We start from the raw sequence: 24,023 nt of genomic DNA on the forward strand, positions 1-24,023 counted from the left end.
ATTGGACATATTTCGATGAGTTATGCCTAAGAATCATAGACCTACAATGTAAAAAACAATTCTATGCAAAACAATGTACGGCTTTTTGCGTAAAAATACAGACAGAATTAGAAATCCAAGGGGGTTAATACACACACGTGAAACAAATATGTGAGCTGTATAGCATGTTTATGTTATTTTGTTTACATGCAATAGTGATTTATATTCCCCTTTCACAATATGTAACATTCATATCTATTCCTTGTTTGCTGCTTCATCTGCATGGTATATACACTGAGACCAGAAGCAACCATTCCAACCTAATAAAAGGGTGGAGAGGGGAGAATGTTTGGGCTAGGTTCACCTATACAAGCGTGGGGTGCTGAAAAGTATGCACAATTCCAGGTAAATGGGGGAGAGGGGTGCTGTGCACAACCTCAACCTATATACACATACAGAAATTCTTCTATAGGTTACTTCAAGGCAACAAGCAAATCCTGACAGCTGCCCTTCCCATTCAGCTGAGATGGACTCTTCCTATAACTGTCACTATTACCAGTGTGGCCTGTAAATGGGTCTAAGCAGGATTCTCAGTAAATGCTGTTCAAACACTGCATTAAATATACCAATATGTATTATTAAACATTTACTTTTTAGGTATAGAAAGGCTTATTTATGGCACTGCTGATGTATGGTGCTCCCAAGCACAGCTACAGTTGTATCATGCCAGACTGGTCCAAGTAGGTCACATGACATGCACTGTCCTGTAATGTAAGCAGCTGTGTCAATAAAGTTAAGCGAAAGAAGATAAGCACACACACAACAATGCTGCTATGACAACATAGCGAGGGCGTATATAAGCTTGGCACTGGGTCCCTGTCCTCAGATTGTCTTGTGATATTTCTGCAGTTCAGATCTCTTGCTGAATTCAAAATGTTTCGACAAGCGCTTCTAGTGATTTTTTTATTTTCACTATTTTTGAATGTGTTTGCACGCCCCATTCCCCTTCACATGAAGGAACAAGGGTCACCATCGGAGGAGGAGGAGATTCATCAGAGCATTGAGGAGGCGGAGAGTGCTCAGAGCTTTCAGGAGCAGACAGAGACTGCACAGAGCAGCCAGGATGAGGAGGAGAGCGTTCAGGAGCAGACAGAGACTGCACAGAGCAGCCAGGATGAGGAGGAGAACGTTCAGGAGCAGACAGAGACTGCACAGAGCAGCCAGGATGAGGAGGAGAACGTTCAGGAGCAGACAGAGACTGCACAGAGAAGGAGGCAGATAGAGACTGCTTTGGAGGAGAAGGAGGCAGATAGAGACTGCTTTGGAGGAGAAGGAGGCAGATAGAGACTGCTTTGGAGGAGAAGGAGGCAGATAGAGACTGCTTTGGAGGAGGCGGCAGCAGATAGAGACTGCATTTCAGGAGGCGGCAGACAGTGACTGCATTTCAGGAGGCGGCAGATAGAGACTGCATTTCAGGAGGTGGCAGACAGTGACTGCATTTCAGGAGGCGGCAGACAGTGACTGCATTTCAGGAGGCGGCAGACAGTGACTGCATTTCAGGAGGCGGCAGACAGTGACTGCATTGGAGGGGGAGAGGCGGAGGGGGAGGGGTGGAGGAGGGTAAAAACGCTCAGAACATTCAGAAGAGCGTTCCAAAATTTCATAAACTGAAAGCCAATCAGGATCTCCCCCTTTAGCCAATGGCATCCATGAAGATTTCATAAAAGGATTTTACTGCGCCCATCAGAAAATATGGCGTGGGATAATGTCATCAGGGGAGGGCGAGCGGGAGGTGGAGGGTTAGAACGCTCACAACATTCAGGAGAAGAGCGTTTAAAAAAAGTAAAAAGTCATACAAAAGCTCAGGAAGGACTGCTAATCAAAACACTGATTTGGAAGATCAGGAAAGGAAAAAGGAGAATCAAGAGCATTATAAGGCTGCTGGCCAGTGGACCTCAAGGCCCAAGCAACAGCCAATGCAAAGAAAGTCCATCTGAACATGAGGCATCGCCTGGGCCATTACATCTAATAGATCAGGGATGGGCAAACTAGGGCCCGATAGGGTGGTTTCTCTGGCCCTTTGGGTGTTCCGTGGCTCTGGCTGGTGCCACCCCGAGCAGGGTCAGGAAAAGGACCCAGCTGGGGGGGGCGCACTGGCCAGAGCCGCATAAAAACTTCCCAGCTTGTGGAGGTGCTGGGTCAGTTTCCCTGCACACAACCCACCCACTCTCCCATCGGCCTGGCCCCTTTCAAATTTTATTAAGTGGCCCCTGACTTAAAAGGTTTGCCCACCCCTGGCATATACCTGATGACTTTTTACACCATGCCAAGGAAAGATATACAAGTCCAGAAAATAAATCATCCCAAACTACTACTAAAGTTGGAGCATGTCCCCATGATGCATATTACAAAAAAAAAACGCCAATGTCCAAAGACTGCCATTAAAAAAAAAAAAACAAGTTCTAAACTGGAAATATGTGTTATGTGTGTACTCAATTTTTAGCCATCATTATTTATCATATAAGCGGTCTCTGTGTTTGACATCACACAAAACTTACACAAGGGCTGCTGAAAGTCTGCACAAGTCCAGTAAATGTGGCAAAGGAGTGCTCTACAAAGCCTGAGGCTATACACACATACACCAATTCTTCTATAAGTTATATCAAAGCAACAAGAAAAATCTGAACATTATTTGGGGTATGTGTGTATATATACTGACAGCTCCCCCGACCATTCAGGCTAGCTTCCCACATGCAGTGATATTTCAGCTCCCCTACAGCTTTCTTACACCAGAAAATGCTGTCTCTCAGGTCACAATACATAGTTGGGTCTCCCTGTGGAAGCCCCCATGGGAATGAATAGGGGAGCTACTAGAACCATTCACTGCCCCCAGCTGTCAAATGTGCAGATACTGGTTCTTTACGAATCAGCGCTGTGTGCGAGTATTTGGGCAGCTGGCAAGGTGCAAGCCGCAGGGAGCTGTGCAGGATCGTGCAACTTTGTAGCAAAGTCTGCACGTGGCCTTAGTAGCTGACATGGGCTCTTTCTATAGTGATCACTTTCACTGGGACAACGTGGTCAGTAAATAATGGGTCTAAGCAGGATCAAAGTCATAAATTGATGTTACTGAGAGGCCCAAAGATGAAAAACCAGTAAATCTTGAATTAGATATACTGATATTTAATATATACTCTCACATTGTCCCAAAACCATTGGGGTAAGTGCTGGATGGGGTGTATGTACCACCCAAAGATATTTCATGTTTTATGAATGTAGGAAAGGTTTTGTATTAGCTGGTTTTTCAGTTTAATTTATGGAATGCCCGATTGTTAGGGTTCTGGAAAGTGACCAGGTAAATGAGTGGGTGGGTTTCCCTGCTCCACCGGACTCATATCCAGGTTTTCACCTGCGGAGGGAAAGTCCAGGTGTGCTACTAAAATCAGGCAGCAATATGCTGCAAGGAGCTCAGTGTGATCACAAAGCCAGGAGGCAACAGAGCTCCACAAAACAAAATCTGCGCAATATTTAAGTTTTGCTGGATCATATAAAAAGTGAATGTATTTATGTCTTATTTATGTTCCAGTCAGGGACTTGAGCGAGCCAGTTAGTTGCTCAGCTGAGCCACTGTGTTTTGTTGTTGCTGACATTGCTGCAATAAAGATACAGGCCCGAGCCTGCATTGAATTTTAATGGAAGCCTGCTTTTTCACAGTCTTGGCAATAAGAAGTTTAAAGAATAAGAACAAATGGTTCCAAATACTGCTGCCTTTAGGTGTTAGGTGCCCGCATCTTCCATCATTTGTTATGATAGCTCGCACCAACGGGGTGTCAGTGTGCTCCAAACTTTACAAGCATGTTTCCACTTAAAATCAAATGCAGGCTCTGGCCTGTATCTTTATTGCAACAACTAACTGGCTCATTCAAGTGATCCAGCAAAACTCACATATAGAGCAGAGCTTGTCTTGTGAGAGAGCTGCTCCATCCCGGCTTTGGGGTCACACTGAGCTCCTTGCAGCATAATGCTGTCTGATTAAGTAGCACACCTGTGCTTCACCTTCACAGGTGAGAACCCAAACATGAGTCTTGTGGACCAGGGAAACCCTCCCACTCTTTTCCCTGGTCAGGTTCCAGGACCCTAAAAATTCAGCTTTCTCTAAACCAAACTGAAAAGCCAGCCAATACAAAACATTTCCAGGAGCCAGAAAACATGTAATCTTTCTCTGGGTGCTACATACACCCCATCAAGCACTTTCCCCACAAGATTATGGGAAACTCTTGTCACAATACATGTCCTATTTCAAATGTAACATCGGCTCCTTAGGTAAAGAAAGGGGCACGCACACTAAATCAGTAAAATAGTCCCCTATCCTATTGTAAATACAAGACCTGACTGATTGCCATCAGAAGTAGCGGCTAACCCAGCCATCTGTAAAAGAATGGGGAAGCAAAAACACCTAAACTCAAAACAAAAGTATAATGCAGATTACAGTCCTCAAAAGGTTGTAGCTGCATTCAAAAAGGTTTCCTTAATAAAGATCTAGTGGTTCTGGAAGTGCCGTATGAAAAAATTCACTCGCCCTTCCTCTGCTATTCCTTTTTATAAAGATAAGTGTGGTTCTGTAGTCCTCAGCAACATATCAAAAGAATGTAAAGGTGCGTACACACTTCCAATTTTTATCGTTCAAAACGAACGATCGATTGGGCAAAAATCGTTCGTAAAAAAAGTAACCAACGACGCCGACGAACGAGGAAAGTCGTTGGAAACGAACGACCGGACGATCGGATTGGACGACGATCGTTGAACATCGTTCGTGTGTACGGTCGTTCGTCTATCGTCCATGATCTGAGCATGCGTAATGAACGAACGTTCGTTCACTTTCCTGTCGTGCACATAGTTCCTCTATCGCTCAAACGATCGTATCTATTGTGTGTACAATATCTACGAACGATCGTGTCGTTATCTCTATGTGCAGGATCGGTGCTATACGATCGTTCGTAGATATCGTGCAGGATCGTTCGTTTTCCAACGATAATAATTGGAAGTGTGTACGTAGCTTAACTCATGGAAAGTGCTATAGCACTATTATCAATGCTTCTGCACTGTTTGTACTGCAGATGTTTTCTGAAAGTCCCACTAAAAGTCAATTGTGTCAATAAAGTCCACCTAATGCAGATTCCCGGATAAAGTAACAGCAATCCTGAACTGCTCCGAGTATAAAGCAGAGTTGCCACTCTTATGTAAGCCGTACCTGTTTGCACTACAGGGAAATAAAAACATATTGCAGGTTTTGTCTCAGTCCCATGCCTATACACCTCAACAACTAGCAGCAGGTCACACCAGGTCCCTCTCACTCCTTTCTGGACTGACAGAGCTGCCCGTGTTGCTGAAAACTTCCCTACTGTGATCTGCAGTGTCTGGGAGGGGAAGTATATGGAGGAATCAGCAAAGTCAGGGAAGATAGGGGGATTCTATTTGTTTCTGTGCAGTAAGACAGTAACTGGTCATGGTGCTTATTCAGTCTGTAATACTCCATGCTTGAACTCTTTCAAAACATTAAAAGGGCCCATTCACACATGGTGCCAACCATTAACATTCATTGAATTTGGAAAACCCATTCATTTGACACACCACAGCAATATATTGTATAGACCCATTTCTTTACTTCCTGCTGACCTTGTGTACTGACTATTTTTATGTTTAAATACATAATAAATACATAACATACTTAGATGCTTTACCCGAATTGCTGACATGAAAACCAATAGTTAAAGAGGAAGTAAACTTTAAAAGTAAAATCCTGCAACCAGGCAGAGTACTTTATTGCAGAATGGACAGGCAATATCCCTTCAGCAACTCAAAGTTCATGATCACATCACCATCTTGATATTTAAATCGCAAGTAAAAGTTGATTACTTCAGGAAAGCTAACAATGTATAGGCATTTTTATTACTATACATCTTGTTCTTTTCCCCAGCCAGTGAATGGACAATCTTTTTTCAACTGACTTTATAGACTATATTCTTTAAATCTCAGCACAACTTAATATACACATGTGAAACAAAAATGTGAGCTGCAGGATCAACTTGGGAGTCCACCTATTGATTTACCAATTCAGTGGGCTTTTGCTTATAACAGAGGTAGTGTTTCATTCACATAAAGTCTATAGGGTTAGCCTCTTGAAAAAGTTTACTGAAGGTCTAATGCACCTGTTAATGAATTTTATAATAACTCAAAAGTGTCTGAAATCAATGCCAAACCTATGTGTCATCACTATGATGGCTCCAGAAACAAAATATATAGGATTTAATTCTACAACTAGTCAAAATTAAAATGGTACTGCCTCTTCATAATTAAGATTCTGGGAGCTCATATATCTACTACCAGAAGTGGAAAAGAATCTGTGTTTCCGCTCTGACTCTGGGTGAATGTCATCTGATATCCTGACAATTCACAGAAGAGAAATAATCCAGCTTTGAGCAGTGATGGGACTAAAAAAAAAAAAACAAAGAATTCTAGCATTTGGCACCTGCTAGTGGAAATTGTTAAAGAAATATGGTGTATATGTGGTAATTATAAATAAAGCAAAATATCATAAAAACCTTGGAAGAGAACCTGTAAAGATGGGAATAAGGAAGCTGCCATTGTTACCTTGATTTTCAAATGTTAAGGTTCTGGGGCTGAACTGGAGAAAACATGTTTAAAGGAACAAGAGTTTAGACTTTTACTGATTGGATGCTTGTTCTAGGCCAATAAACCTCCAGGCCGGCCTTTTTTTTCCAACCTTATTAACATAGGGGAGTCCCTTGAAATAACTTTTAGGTTTTAGGGAATCCTTGACAAGTGTATCTATATCCACAGCTCACAGTACTATAATGTCCCTAACGTTGCTGGCTGACATTGGAAAGAATGTCAGTGGTAACAGACCTCAAAGGCACAAACTGCTCATTACTCAAGGTACCCCTAGCAATCTCTGGAGGAATCCTGGTTAAGATACACTGGTCTAAGGCAATAAAGCCAGGATCAGCATACCAACCCTAATGCTTGGACAAAGCAACAACAATCTTTGAATAAAAAGGATTTTTCCATTAGCAAAACAATACAAAAACAAATCTTCTACCGTGGGTCTGTCTCTGGAATTTATTTCTTTTGGCAGCTAGGATTTACATTTTCCTGCTCATCAAAATGAAACTAGAGTTCTGGTGTGCTGCAATACTTATCAATAACCACTAGAGGGCAAACAATCACCATTACTGCAACAATGCTAAAAGTTTGGTGAATTTTTTTTCAAATGAACGTGAACCATTAATGAGGAAAAAAAACTATCGCTTGGAATTCAATCTGCCAAGGACCGTTAATAAAAGAACCCTTGTTTTAAAAACTTTACCATAAATTAAAATTCTAAAATCTTCTTCCCTTATTAGACCCATTCGTTATGAACATGCGTCAATTGCACCCACTGCACCTGCATTATATCGCACCAGAAAATTAAGTTGCCTGAACAGTGAAACAAACTTGTGCAAGACCCATATGACACTGAAATGTTTTTTGGTTTTTTTTTCTAATGGCCTGTGTGACACAAAATGCACAAGACTTTATGCACACAAAAAATGTGATAAATGGGTCCATGGGGATTAAACTAATGAATCAACCCCTCTACCCACTAAACTAATGAATAAACCCACTCCATCCCAATACTAAATTCTATTATGCTGTTTTAGCAATATATATAATATATACTCAAAAAAGGTGATGTTGTTAAAAGGATTTGACTTTTAACAAATCAATAAATTTTAAAATTCTCTATCAGTTTGATTCAAGCTATATTTTACTTTAGGCAAGAACAGAGGGGCTGTCACCCTACAATGTGTTTCCCCAGAGGTTGCTATGGGTTCCTAAGTTTAGGTGACACCAGTGATCTTTTTGGCTTAATGTTAGGTTTGCATTCTTCCCAATGGCCAGCAATGTAAGAGACATTCTTCACACTGAGCACCATGCTGATTATACTGTAAACTGTGGATAGAGTAATTATAGAAGGGGTTTCCAGAGATCTGGATGGGATTTCCCTTTGCAAAAAGGGTTGGTACAAGTTGCCCTACAATGTGAATTGCTTGAACAAGAGACCTTTAAGACAGCATGAACGGGTATTCATTAAATGCACATATTTATCATAACTTTGGAAGATACTTTCAAGTGTTTGAAAGCCAACTTCAGAGGGAAATAAAAACTATATAGACTGCAAGGCTCTCATAACACAGGAGGGGTGTGACAGCTGCCAAAGGGACCGAGGAATAAGCTATGAATTTTTGTTTCTCTACAAAATCATTTTAAAAAAAAATAATTTAAAGTCTGTGTATCGCTGTATTGTCTCCACTGGCTATTTTTCTGATCTTCACTCCTTCCTAGACCAACCAGGTGACCCCGAACTCTTGGACTCAATCAATCCACTGCCTCAGCTTCCCTAGTATACTTTATTCTATTTACTTTACATCCAGTAGTATTGTTTCTTTTCCAGAACAAAAGTCCCAAATATTCTTTAACATGCCTATTAGATGCATGCCAACCCCATAAACACTACATATTTGATTCCATTGAAATACTCAGCAGAGTTGCTCTTTATGGGGAGGGGGGGGGGGGTTGCCAGGGTGCGGCAGCTAACTGAACTTCATGAAACACACCCGCACATGTTCCCCTCTCTGAGCCATCTGTGGTTTCAGACTAGTTACTGGACTGCAGCTCGGGCCAGCCCAAAGAAGCAGGTGTGATCAATATCCTGAGTTCCAGGCAAGTGAGAAGTTTGTATTATTGTAAAATCTTGACAGGCTGCATACACTGTACACGAGAAAATACTTGGGCTGTGCTTTCACTCCCTCTAGGATGTGTCCCGGGCACAAAGAGTTCTCTATTGCCAGGAATAAAAGCAGTTTTCATCACACGAAAAGGCCAATCTCATCGCTTGTGCCTGAACGATGACTCTGCAGTTTTGTTCTGTCTTTTTTTTTCCTTGGCGATTGTGCAAAGAAAACACAGTACAAGGCAGGGAGGGGGAGCGCCAATTCTAGACTTGCAAATGCTGATATTTTCAAAAATAATCTGGGGATTTGAACTCTGATATTTGTTATAAATCTAACGGCTTCCTGTGTGCAAGGATCTAAAGGGCAACACAAGAATAAGAGTGTGCGTTTATCAACACACGTGTTAATTACGTGTCATGGGCAGGACAACGCAAGCCGTTTAAAAAATTATTACTGAACAGCGTATTATTATTATTAGAGATATTAGACTCAAACATCAAACATCAAGATATTCCAGCTGCCTTTTTTGTTCTAGAAGGAGCTGGGAAATGAAATATGCAGTTTATAGATTATATCCTATACATTATAATCTTGGATTATTTTCTAGGATTAGTCAAATATTTTATTGCACATTCTCCACTGTGTCTCCTTTTGGTAGCAGACAAATATTTGCATAGTTCCAATAACTGGATATTTCCCTTCTAGATTTTCTGCATTCTCCGATGTAATCTCACTTTAAAGTCCAACAGAAATGGAAAGCTTGGAAATACCCTAAAAAGCCTTTTTTACCCCCCTCCCCTCCCAGGTGCTGCTTCCACACACACCCCACCCCACTTCAGTGCTCTATGTGGCAAAGCTGAGTAACTTGCACCCCCTTCATCATAAATGTCTTTTACCGACTTGTACTGCAGAAGAGAGATGGTGGGTCAGAACAGACTGGGTGCTGAGTGAATGGGATTCAACTCTGAGGCCTATTGGACTGCACAATTAGACACCTCAAATATTATTTAATTCTTTTACTTTAACTGAACCTCTACATTTACCAAGTTCTGCATGGACACATCTATACGAAAAGTTATGAATCGGGTTTGCATGGCAGTTTTTGTACATAGAATCATTGATCCTGAATTTTAATAAGTAATGTTAGCACACTAGCATGTAATACTTTTCCAGGTATACCACAAGAATAAAACTAATAATTGAGAAGTGACAGCTAGAACCTTTTTTTCCAATTAATAAAAAGTATTAATAAAAATACTTAGCTACAGTTTACAACACATTATGGAGGTGCAGACTGGCCACTGCCTCCTGCGAAAGCGGACAGCTCCAGCTCAATGGAGGGTTACATTCCCCAAAATTTAGACACTTTGGAGACATACAGTAATAGAAAATTTATTTTACAAATAAATAAAGAAAGCGGATCAGTAGCATATCATAATGTGCACAGAGACTAATGTGGAATTACTGCACCAGTGACCCTTGGAGATATAGAAGTGTTAAGGTCAAAGTATATATTTAAAGGCAAACAGAAATAGTAAAGCTTAAACTCCCAATCACATTTTTTGACATTTGCTCCTCACAAAGGAGATTCTCCTTCGCTTTCTGTCCTGTAGACACAAAAGCAAAGCAATAGGAAATCCTTCAAAGTAAGGGAAATCCTTTCAGACAGTTTTTTTCCTGAGCTAGATTCCCTAATCAAATATTTCCCCTTTATTCCTGTTCAGGAAACAACTCACAGTTTTAGATTTCACTCACTTTTGATTTCAGGGACATCAGTTACAAATGTGACTCTCAACAGGTACAAAAACACAAACAGGGTTTCCAACTTCTTACCACCCTACCCAAAATTAAACTAACTTTACAACATTCACCAGCAATGAATATATCAGTGATGTGTGGTCTTGTTAATTCAGGTTTGTTCACTACAACACTGCCATATGAATTGGATCAATAAATAAAGTATAGGGTAAAAAATACAAACACATAACTTACTAATAAATCCCAGTTGTTCTGTTCCAGCATTGTGATGGCTTCATCAATATTCTCGATGCCAGTGCACGCCTGGAAGAGGAGAAGAGAATACAAAGAGTTACACATGCTTGAACTCTCTAGTTTCAGGCTGGCAGAAGAACCAGAACTCTTAACTGTGTCAACTTTCTGAGTACAGCACAGATCCAGGTAATGTTTTACCAGTCTATGAACTACACGTGAACTCTAGCTCCATACAGCAGAGGACAACAAAAACACATTTTAATACTGGAAACACTTTTTGAAGGGAAAAAATAGTGTATTTTTAGAGAGTAGTGGTGGTGTGGATGTGTTTGAAGGAGACCTTGCATGCAAATGAAAGCTGATACTTTTTAATGTATCTATTTGCTTTGCTTGCTTTTCTATTCCATATTTTTCTTAATGTATTAATTCTGAAGATTTAGTGATAACCCAGTTCTTATTGGCTCAGAGCAATTATTCTCCCCTCTCCCCGTTCTTTATAATTTTTTATAATGTACTTGTTACGGTCTTAATAAAAATACAGAAACATGCAAGTATCACACATGACGTTGACGTGTGAAAATGCATACAAATCACCATCATTTTCTTTACAATAAATTCAAATGTAACACACCTATATTAGCAGCATTAAAAAATTTGCTTTAATTTTTTTCTGAATTACCATTTTCCTGGTGTTTTCATTTTTATCTGAAATTCTTCTTTATTGTCCACAGGAAATGTTACAGGAAATGAGCTAAGAACAGATAGGTTCATCATACCCCTACACCCATATGCTATTCTGTGCATATACATGCCTGTCAACTCTGGGTTCTCAAAAAAACTGACAATGTTGCATTTCTCCAACATTATTTTAATAACTGCTATCAAATAATTTATTATTGGGAGGAAAGAAAAACTTCACAACAAATTCTTTACTATGCAACTATCATGTCAAACTCCAGTGCATGTGCCAATGGGATCACCATTATTTCAATCAAGGAATACAACGGTCATTTTTAAGCTCAGATGTTGGGTCATTTGGTGCACTTGTATAGTAACAGAATACAATTAACATCAGATAGGTAGCCATCTCTTAACAAGACCTGGTAGTGGCTACAGGGCCATAAGTTGCTGGCTTCAGCCCGGATACCCAAATTATTAATGTCCCTCCCCCCCATTCGTATAGTTGCATTCGTATAGTTGCTGGAAGCAAATGAGAATCCGGAGCTACTTTTGTTGCTGCAGCCCTCCACTAGCTATACATCGCTCTCTTGATGAGAACACTGGAAGAATAGTACAGGCAGCAACAATCTGGCCACTGTTCTTCTCACTCCCTCTTACCTGGAAGCACCACCAAGCACTTCTCAAAACCTAGCTGTTTTCCGGTGGTTACTTAAAAGTTGGGTGACGATAAGAGCACTGGAAACTTGGGGCATAATACAAAAGACGAATGGAAAATGGGACATAAGGTAGTAGTAGGTTGGAACAAAGTATAAGGAACAGTAAAAAGCAGAATTAGAACTTTTACTGGATACATATAGCAACAACAACTGAGAACATTGAATTTGTCACACTGCCCTAACTTCATTTTGATTACCTACTACTACACAGTATTTATATAGTGCTGACATATTACACAGCGCTTTACAAAGTCCATAGTCATGTGACTAGCTGTCCCTCAAAGGGGATCACAATCTAATGTCTCTATCATAGTCATATGTCGGTAACACAATCTAAGGTCAATTTTGGGGGGAAGCCAGATACCCTAACAGCATGTATTTGGATTGTGGGAGGAAACCCAGGCAAACACAGGAAAAACCTGCAAACTCCATGCAGATAGTGTCTTGGCTGAGAATGGAACCTGGGACCCAGCGTTGCAAAAGGCCAAAGTGTTAACCACTGAGCCATTGTGTTGCCCACCCTACAGCTTCTCTCTACCTAGCTGGAGAAGAACATTGTCAAACATATTACATATGGTTTAGGTAGCCGTATCACACTTCTACCCAATGTGCATCTAAGAACTAAACTAATAGGCTTTGGCTTCTTCATTTAAAAGGCACTTGGCAAAAGTTGGAATTTCTTAACAAGTGCATACTTTAGCCTTTTCATTTAGGAAGCTTTGGGCAACGTCCAGAATTGCCTATCAAGTCCCCCATTCTGCAGATCATGTGGCTCTATAATATGTGGTAAATATAATATGCATTGGGTGCAGTTACCCTCTATGGTCTACAATGATTGTTTCTGCTTTTATCTAATTTACAACAAATAGTTAAATTACATTCCAACACAAAAAAAAAGAGCAAAGGCTCAGAAAAAAGTGCAAAAAGAGAACAGAGGATAATCATTTCAATTTCAAATAGCGGTCATGGCCAGAAGCTCTCCATAAAGTTCTTAGATACGAACTGCCAAACCTCAGAAAACAAAAGGTGTACTGTACACAGACATCAGAACACACAGCGCTCTCCAAGAAAGTCAGCCTGGTCTGTAAAACGAACTGACTTATCTCTGAGTGGCTAAAAGACATGATCAGTTCCCCCAGACAGAAGGGAGGCAGAATGACAGTCCTTCGGGCCCTTCCTCTACACCATAGTAAATCACAAGACAAGGGACTGTGAACAATGCTTCTCATGTCTGATGATCACATAACCTAACACCCGAGAACCATTGTATACACAGAAAGTGGCTTATCCAGCAAATAAAATTGACCACAAAATAATCTTGGTCTACAGGTGCTTCTTATAATGTATTATTTGGTAGTACATACTAATGCGAATCTAAATAATGGCTACAAACTGCTAGGTATGAAATCTTCAATTTTGTATTGGTGACTACTGAATGCTAGCTTCATAACAGAAGCATGAACTGACACTACCTGACCACATGGTGGAGGTATAGTGCCAAAAACAGAAAATTAGGGGAAAACTAAGAAAGAGGGGCTGCCAAGGCTGACATCAAGCAAAAAATGCTCACAGGCTGGCTGTCTCTGGATTTCAAAACCTAAAAAACATTTAGCAAGGTCACAACTCCCTACTAAAATATTGTTCTAAGTCAGATTATGAGGATTACACAACCTGTGCAACGGACATCTGATTTCCAAAGCCAATGATTATCCCCCCCACCCAAAGTTAATAATTTTTTTGATGTGTTAATAAAACCCCTCTCTCTTTAATTTAGGGTGTCCATAACACTGGAGTAATGTAGAGCTTTCCCTATTGGCTGCCAAGAGGTGGGGTCCTCTCTGGTACTCAGCAGGCAATGAAGGGGCCCAACTTAAATTGGTGTATCTGCAGCACTGGATCATCAGTTCCCTACACAGTCAACAAGTTAAGAAAAATTGTAAAAATGCAGTATGGGTTATATTGGGATAGCAATTTTTGCCCACAGAAGGGCTTTAAAAACTATCCCAATGAGGAAATTGGAATTCCCGTCTAAAAGAAAACTAAACAAAAACAAGCTTATCTTCTAAAGCATAAATATCATTGTTCTAGGAACCCGTTTTATAGGTATCACTCTCCCTGCATCCGTTTGTAAAATACAGAGTAGCTATCAAGGGCCCCAATGTCTGCTAACCAGCAAAATAGCCATAAACATGGTAACGTCAGCCGAGGTGAAGATCGGCTAATCAATCGAAGCTCACGAATGGTAAATATCCAGTTTGATCACCGTGCAACATTAGAAGGGGATAGTTGGTGTCAACCAGTCATCACACAGCAATATATTGAATAACAAGTTTATTATTAGCAGTGGCAGTGCAGCTAAAGAATTTTAAGCAAAAACCTAAATCTATGACACCTAAATTCAGTGTTTTGTTTTGCTCACTGGGGTAAAATAACCTCATTAGTACTTTGCTCCTCCTCTGTTTTTGCCAAGGGGAGTCCCGGACTAAACGTTAAATGTCACTGTAGTCTACAGAGGTCCAGGACTTGGCCAAGCTGTCTTGCAGAGGTGCCCTAATCACAACTGAACAAAATATTAAACATTCACACGTTTTGCAATTGGAGTTTGGCTTAAAAGTGAAAAAACTGAATTACTAGCATAAATTGACAGCAATGATTCTGTAAATGTGAATAATGATGCCAACAATTAAATCCCTGCTATCTACAGATCTAGTCAATTTTTAAGGGAAGTTTCTTGAGGCTTTCATTTTACTATTTACTTACCATTTAGAAACATGTAATAGTATATATATTAGTAGAAGGAGCTTTCTAGAGCAACAGATAAATTAGCCCAGGGAAAACCCAAAATGTGGGAATGTGGGAGGAGATGATGTATTTTCAGAGACCACATATACTGGTATACCTAATGAGTTGCAAAGCACGTGTAAATCTATTTTTCTGTATGTGTGACAACACAAAAGCAACTGAAGGCTGACGAGGGTAAGTCACTGCTTTAAAATCAGTGGTAGCATTGGCAGCTTGCCCTCCTTCACCTTGCCAGCCACTGGATCATTTGCACCGCAGCACCGGTTCTTTAAGAACTGGGGTTTGCAGATTTGACAGTTGTCCTTTTTAATTCTTTCCCCAAAAGAGCTCTGTTTTTTTGTCATTGTGGCAGAGTTGGCCACCTTTTGCGCATTGGCAGTGCAAGAATGTGAAATGAGTGATGCACATTCTTGTTCTGCCTTGGCCAGTGCCAATGTACGTAAGGGGGCCTGCAATATGACTCCCTATACTAGACATACATGAGACAAATTGCTCCAAGTTGCTGCAAAGTTTTTTTTTTTTTACTTTTTAATGGTCAAAGTAACTTTAGCAGTAACCGACACCTTTCCTAATGGATGTCACTTCTTAGAGGTTGCATTCCTGCAGAACCCATTTAGAAAGAAGTGATGGTTCTATGTCTTGCTGCTTATCTGGCAAACAAGCAATGCCACAGGACAAGATCTGTAGACAACACTAAAGCTGCGTACACACTGCCAATTTTTGTCGTTGGAAAGGATCTTTCACGATCCTTTCCAACGACAAGGGAGTGCACGATGCATAAACGGTGCTGTACAGAGAGGGGAGGGGGAGAGCGACGGAGCGGCACCCTGCTGCGCGCTCTCCCCTTCCCTTTCATTACGATCGGCTGTCGTCCATCGTCCGTGGATCCGGCAGGTCGGTCGTCCGGACGATGGACGACACCGACTGTACACATGGCAGATTTTCGCCCGATAATTGGCCGATGCCGATTATCAGGCGATAAAAATCTGATGTGTGTACGTAGCTTAACACACCAACCACAGGATTACTAGCATGATAAGGCCCACAGGCAAATCACAAATATCACTACTGACACCAATCGGTAATAACAATATCCACATTTACCCTTCACTCAAACCACACTGAAAAAGATGCCACTGAAACCACTACACAAGCACAAGTGCCTCGTTAATCCATCTCTAAACAAAGCCATAAAACAAAAGGAATCAGGACTCTCGCAGATGCCAAGTGAAGTCATGCCACAGAATCAAAGCAAAAACATCATTGGCATGCAGGATATGCTAGGGATTTATTTTGTTAATAAACAAGGAGTTGATTTGGCTGGCAGGAATGCCAGACAGGTAACATGCCATGCATGTCATTATACTTGGCCTATAATAACATGTAATCACATGGAGAGGACAGGCAATTAACAGATATTACTCAGCGTCTGCGCCACAAAACCAACCGGTTACCTCTCTGTGACCCACATAGACGGAAGAGACTGGAAAAACCAGAAGCTGACAATGTTAATGAGCAATAAAACGTAGTTGTGTATTTGTTTTATGAAAGACATTAACAAGTTCCCTTCTGAATAGCATCAGACGTTACTCATACTTAAGCTGAACGCCAGACACCAACTAATGCAGTTTTGTATTCACATGAACAAAAATCAAAATGTATGTAAGGATAATGGCAACCAGTGTAATACTATAAAGATCTCAGGTCCCTGTAATGCCTTGCAGAGCAGGCGGGTAGAGGAAAGGCAGCACTAGAGGCCAATCAAGTCTCTGCTACAGATTCATGTGCCATAGTGTTTCCTTTGTACAAGAGGGATGAAAAAGGAGCCGAGGAATTAATAAAAAACAGAAATAGAGTAAGAAATATAAGAACTTCAGAAATGTTAACAAAATCTATAATCTTCAGTTGCAAATAACCTAAAGAGGAAAAGGAAGAACAAAAACGTAATGTATTGACGCTTTGTAGTCCCCCGATATGGTGACTTAATTAACTTTTTAAACTTTATTTTCACCTGTGCAAATAATGTGACATCAATCGCTCATCACACTGTCCTTACCTTAGTACAGAAGTGTGTTAGGTCTACAGAACATCCCTCTCTCATCTCCATTACATAGGTGGGGAGCATTCAGCTACACCATACTAATATAAATATATCAGTGAAATTGACCATGATGATTGTATATAGATTATGGATTCATAGAGTGATGGAAGTGCATACGAATTGTTAATATTAAAGTGATTATAATTTGATTTGTAGTAGAAAAACTCTAAATGTTCTTCTGATGAAGCACATATGGCAAAACATGTCAAGAATGGAAAGAGATCCTAATGACTGTGTACTATAAATGTTTAGAGTCAATTGTCATAAATATTTAAAAAAATTTGGGTTTTTTTTTTTTAGGAATCACTGTCAATAAATTATGTATCGTTTTAATTATTGTTGTTGTCTATATGATGGTACCAAAAAAATCCTGGCAAATGTACCTTTCAGATGATAGTTGGAATGTGGTACCTTGCACAGTAACTGGATACTCTGATTCCTGATTTAATACAACTTGATCTGAAGTTAATGAAAAGGGAATTTACCAGCCAACTAAATGAGAGGCCACATTTTGGATTACAATAATTTGCAGATACACTGGATTGTGTTGATAAATATCAAAGGTGCACAAGTTGTTTCACGTGTACAATCAATCAACTACACCGATTAAAATTCAGATTTCCTATGTGGGAAAAACAACCAGAATGGCAGAATCTCCTACGGGTGTGTATGCAGTTTTGGGCCTTCTGCCAAATTGAATACTATTTAAAATTTGGTAAAGATGAGTCAGGTGCCAACAGTGGACCATGGCTGTGTAGTGAATATTTAAACAGTCATTTGAAGTCTTCGTTGGAGGCGTGTGACAGGGTTAGAAGAGAGGAACACAATTAAGGGACAGGGAAAGAGTGTTGTCAGCGTATAACAAAAAGTATATGAACAATAGTGGGCTTGCCAGATATTTAATTCCTTAAAAGGCTGCAGAAAAATCTTCTGAAATTACAGGAATATTAGGTCTAACTAAAGCAAGGAATGGGTAACATGCCTTTTATTTACCCCTCTGTGTCTCACTGTGCAGAATTACATTTTATGTCCAATAGACACAAAAAGAAGAACATTTCTAAATAAAGGGCAAGCACTCTTTAATATCCCCAAAACAAGTGCACTCTTTACTTCCGTTCTGATGGCATCACAAAATTCTAGAATTATTCATAGCAGGACCAAGAACCACAGTCACCAGGTCAAAAAAAACAAAAACAAATTTGGGGTTCTAGCCAAACGTTAAGTGTTTAGATTTAGATGCACTTTGGAGCTTAGATGAGTTTTTAGTGATTGGATTTATATAAAATAAACGCTTGGCCTGTCACATCGCTTGCTTTGATCGGATCATGTACAAGTGACCTTTTTTTAAATAGCCAATGTGTATAAACAGAAGAGCATTTTCTCTTTATTATTTCATCCTGGAATCATTTTTCAAACAATTTGCAAGTAAAATGAACAAAGCTTGCAATGCAGAGGAATTAGGAAAAGGCTGATTTTTTTAGCGGAGACAATATGGCAGACAGCCAAAGGTGGATCGGAAATGAATCTCATTAATCTTAGTGCTTATAGCAAGATAAATGGTATGTCACATTTTCCAGTACAAATTCCCAGTGCTCTATTGTGCATTCCAAGGGAAAGGTGTAAAGCGCGGAGCTATTTATAGCATTTTGTTCAACACGGAGATATTTTTTTAATATAGAATTCTTTAACAAAACCTAAACTGGTTACATAACATTAGAAACTTAATTTAGGTGAAAGAAATGCTACTTTTTACTTGGGATTCTGTTTGTTTCTGCTTGCATGCAGATAGCAAAATTAGCAAATAGTGATTCATAGTGGGAGAAATTTATGAGCGTCACAAAAAAATTTCACAGTGAAAAAAAAAATCACTAGCGTTTAGTAAAAACCCAACAAGGGGTTTCAGTTTACCTTAAAGTGGAACTAATGATCTACTTTTAAATGTGTGATTCAGATTGGTGGGTATTGCAGAAAAGGACAGGCGATGTCACTTCCACAATTACTGCTTTTACCTGCATAATGACTGCTCAGCTGTCAAAATTTGCTGAGCTGCACATCTTAGCCTTGGTTTCAGGGAAAAACTCTCTGGATATCTCTGCATGTGCCAGGAATGCAAGAAGTTATGTCATCCCAGGACAGCCAAAAAAGGTGGGAAGTAAAAGTGGAAGATGGCAGAACCCTGGGATGGAAAGGTGACAGATGTGTAAACGCAGGTTTGGTTGTGCTTTAAGACATATGCCAAGACACCCAGTTATCTAGAAGGGCACGGGCATTCCTTGAACAATCCCTCAATGTAAATCAATATACATTAAGGAGTCTACACATGTACGCTAGAATTAATTGAATGTCTTTCTTTACTATTACACATTCATTTAGAGCTGAATGATTAAAAAAAAAAACCTTCCAGGAACAAAAACTCAGTTTCATGACTGATTGACTTTGTATAGATACCTCATGGAACACAATATGGTTTGCTCTATGCATGGAAAACAGACCCAAAAATAACGGATAGCTGAGTAAAAGCACTGCACTGCAACTGCCTTTATTTAAATTCCTATATATTTATATACCTTTTTCTTCCATGGGTCCCAAGTCCAGTCATAATACATTGCTGGCTCATACATGCTTTTTTTTGGCCAAGGACAGGTTCTGAATGCTGCAGAGAACAGAATCATCCTACACCATTCTTCTGTGAGCCCAAACCAATTTGATGACACAAAGTTTTTGACTATACTTAGGACTTTAAATACGAAGAGGAGATATGTGAAGTAGACGATTAAATCATGCTTCCAAAATACCTCAAAAAAATGAATCAAGGAAGGGAAATGACTGTGCCTTGTCAACGCCAAAGTCCTTCACAGGTTTGGCCTTTATACCGCCTACGCTTCTTGACCAGCTGTCTTGTGACTCCCATCACCCTTATTTCATTCAAACATTTATCCTAGACAAAACAGGCTGGAACAGCAGAAATAGTTTGATTCGTACCACCGGAAACATTATTATTCTTAGGACCCATTGACCTACATTCAACTGCTGTTTACATGGAACCCTTCTTAAAGTGGAATTAAGAAGCTCCGCTCCAGCCATGAGTAATTTCCAAGCTTCCTCACAAACATCTTCTCCTGGATGCCAGGGTCCTAATATGTCTTGATTAGTTGGTTTGGCATGACACAACTCCCATGCATATACAATATAAAGATTATGAAAAGTAAAGTTTGAAGTCTTTTGAGCTACAGAAGGTCTCTTTTGTATTTAAAGATGTTCACAAATGTAAATTTTTGTTTTAAGGCCACAGTTCGCTATTAAAGTTGTCGTTGAATATGCTAAATTGTAATGCTACAATGACCAAGATCATTAAACAATCTCATCAAGCTGCTTGAAGTTCAAATCTAGGTGTATGGACCTAGAACTTCAGATCCCTGGCAAAGATGCACATACTGAGCAGTTTGCAAATATGGGAACGTGTTACCAACAGTCAACAATACCATACGTTGAAGTCTTGCTGCCCTAAACCATGGCCTATGCTGGCTTAGTAGGAAACAAATAAAAATTCATCTTTCATATATTAAAACATCACAATGTACATACATTTTCTGGTCATGAAAAAGGACATTTCCACATTTCTAAGTCAATCTGTGTTTGAATGTTAATACATATACAATCTAAACACAAACATGGGTCTATCATGATACTGTTATAGGAATTGCCACTGAGTAAATTAATTGCTGCCTGAAGTATGGAAACAGAAAGTACCACAGAACAAAAGAAATAAGAACCTGAAATTCCTAACTACCTGCAGCAATTCACATTCATATCAACTATTTATCACATACGATGAACTGTAACAACAAACCACCAAAGAAGGAAGACATCTGGAAATTGTCGTGGAGCTGGCAGTGCGGTGGGTGAATCAGAAAAGAAACATTTCATCAAGCTGCAGGTGCGTGGGATATTTTAGGTTTCACTTGTGTACAACTCAACATGAAATGTTTACCGACTGCAAAGCTAAACACATATGTCATGTATTTAGGCATGTCGTATGGATTATATTAGGCATGTGGACTCCCTTAACTACACATGGTCACAGGAAGATTTCTTATTACTGCAATCTGGCAGTCTGGACCACAAAATATACACTGCAAACAATGGCAGGTCACCGTCTCCACCCTTCCAATCTTCTCTCTATTTTTTTTTTGGCGGTGGGACTACATGAATAGTTTGGAGCATAAGGGCACAGACCACAGCAGCACATGACCCGGGGGGTTAGTTGAGCTTTCTAAATTCTTAGAAACTGTCAATCACATTGCAAAGTGCTAGGTTCCTGACAGAGAACAATGTCACACATACATCAGAATGATATACCATATAATGCGGCGATAGGACTTCAACATTCTGTACACCATACTCCCTCCTAGGGCTAGGTGCTAGGAGATCACCAACTGTTACTGGAGGGGAGGAGGAACAAGCGCTCTTTAATTCTGAATTTCCTTAAGGTTCAGACAAAATAATTGGTGGACAAAAGCTTAAGCAAAAGAAAATTTCTTTTGTATAAAACGGCTCCTGACTTACACCCAAAAACTGGAGAATTTTTCAAATATTGCCAACTTTCTTCTTGTGTTACATGAAGCAATATTTCGAGTTGCCACCATATCATTATACTTCCTTTTAAAACTCTGGTCATATACGCAATACATGTCAGTATGCTTCACCAGACTCTCATATATGAGATTATGGAAAATGGGTTAGATGTATCTTGTAAAATAGTAAAATAGCAATAATGACCTATGGACTTTCTAAGGTTTACCCCAATATAGCCTTCATTAACTCTATAAAACTATGTTATGATGGTACTTAGTACCACAGCAGATTATTTGACTCAATCCTCAAGCGTTTCTGCTTTGCTTTTATGCTGTAACCACAGAGAGATGACAGAACATTTATGATGGTCCTGTCCAATAGTTAACTGACTCTGGATGGAAGTTTACAACCTCATATTTAAGGTTACCCAGATTAACCTTAGCAAATCCCCCTACGAACTAAAACGGTCTTCACCCAAACATTTGTCCTCACTACTACATTTTCTATACTGTTCTGGCAGACTGAATGATCATAACTAAATCCCGGAAATAATCCATTCTTGCTCAAATATAAACTCAATTTGATAATGACCAATGATAAATTAATGTAATCGCTTTACAATACCTTCAACGATTTTAATAAAATCATCATTATTAAAATTTATTTATACAACGCCAACATAATATGCAGCCTTTTACCTTAAATAGGGGTTGCAAGATTCAAACAATGACACTGGAGGACCAAACTTAGGTCATCTCATTTTTTAATTATTTTAAATATTTTGAGGTTCATGGTTCAAGGTCCCATGTCTGTCTTGTCCTTCTATCCTGTTCTATCAACTATCTCCTAATTATTTTCACCTTTTTTCACTAAATCACTTTTTCTCTCAAAATTATTTAATTGTATTGTAACATACGGTCTCCCTTTGTTACAATCTGTATTTTATCCCCCTATGTCCTTATGTTATCATTACTAATATGATGGCATTTATTTGTTGATGATTATTGGGGGTAGGTGAACTTCATTTTTAATGTGAACCAGTCATTTGATATTTTATGTATGCCTTTCCAACTGCTGCCATTCTTTTTTGTCCATGTTCATTACTTTTTAAACTTTAATAAAAATATAGAAATATAGAAATACAAACTTGGTCCTTGGTTCATGAAGATCAAGGACACACAGCCCTCTTTCTGCTGCATACCCAGCAAATACCACTGGGTTTTCTACAGCTCTGAACTTGGAAGTTAAGACTAAAAAGTGAAATGAAGAGAAGGAGCAAGCTCTGCAAGAAGGTAGCTCAAAAGGCATAAGGAGAACAAGCATGCAGACCAAGAGTTGTTTCAGGTCAGTGACTCAAAGTGATAGAACTTGGCTAGGCAGGCCACATACCTCTGACATGAGGGTTGTTTCATTGCATTGGAGCAATGGAGTTTTTTAACCTGGGTTCCTTGAGCAATGAGCAGTTTGTGCCTCTCAAGCCAGTCTGACACCAATGATCTCACGGACTACCATTAGGTGTGAAATCCTCCCTACTGGCCAGCAAAGTTAAAGGCATTCTTTTTACTGACCACCACACTATTGCTGTGGATATAGTAAATTATAGCATGGGTTACCTAGGACTAGAAAGTTATTTCAAGGGTTCCCCCTGTTAAAAACATCAAGAAACACCACATGAAGTGTTTGGTTTACGTGCACACAGATTTTAGTTTTGTGTGATTATCTCTGTAGTCATCCACCCAATTACACCACAATTACACAAGATATGCTGTATAATTTTCTGTGGATAAGAAGATAAGACATTTTCAGTAGCCTGGCCTTCAGGGACTAAACACAGCACATTTTTATAGCGTGACTTTCTCATTTCATTTACAAAGGCTGAAACTGCTGAGCACAAGCTACAGCGAAGACAAAAAAGAAAGTGGGGGGTAGCAGCAGCTGGCTTCATGTCACATAACAATGCGGTTTTCTGCTTACTCATGCGAACGGCAGGCTGAGTCAGTGTAACAGCATGACATGAGAGGAGCACAAACTGCTCACATACACAACTGCCAATAAGAGGCAGAGAAAACTACAATCTCCTATCAGGCAATATTTGCTAATAAAAAAAAACAAAAAACAATTTGCGAATTTGCTAAACAGGATAAGGATCCTTATTGTCAGCCGAACCCAATGACAATCACATGGCAGAAAATAAATAATAATCTGGTTTCAAGTGACATGAACCAAGTCATCAGTTCCCTTTCCCCATCAGTATCACATGATAGCCTTTAATCAAGATAACACACCAGGATATGGATACGGAGCCACAACAAGAAGGCTGACGACCCCTGTTCTAGAGGTTGCTAGAAGTTTCTTGAGCCATGAACAATTTGTGACTCAGTTTAA

The 24,023-nt window shown here is 39.7% G+C and overlaps 1 protein-coding gene across 1 annotated transcript in view; it reads right to left on the minus strand.

The window, feature by feature from the left end:
* Positions 1 to 24,023, minus strand: part of FAF1 (Fas associated factor 1) — a 154,254-nt gene that overhangs the window by 122,546 nt on the left and 7,685 nt on the right. The window contains exon 2 of the mRNA XM_072419621.1: positions 10,764 to 10,832. Coding sequence (XP_072275722.1) covers positions 10,764 to 10,832 — 69 coding nt within the window. The remainder of the gene's footprint in view (positions 1 to 10,763; positions 10,833 to 24,023) is intronic.

This window comes from Pyxicephalus adspersus, chromosome 8, assembly GCF_032062135.1.
Source record: "Pyxicephalus adspersus chromosome 8, UCB_Pads_2.0, whole genome shotgun sequence".
NCBI lineage: Eukaryota > Metazoa > Chordata > Amphibia > Anura > Pyxicephalidae > Pyxicephalus > Pyxicephalus adspersus.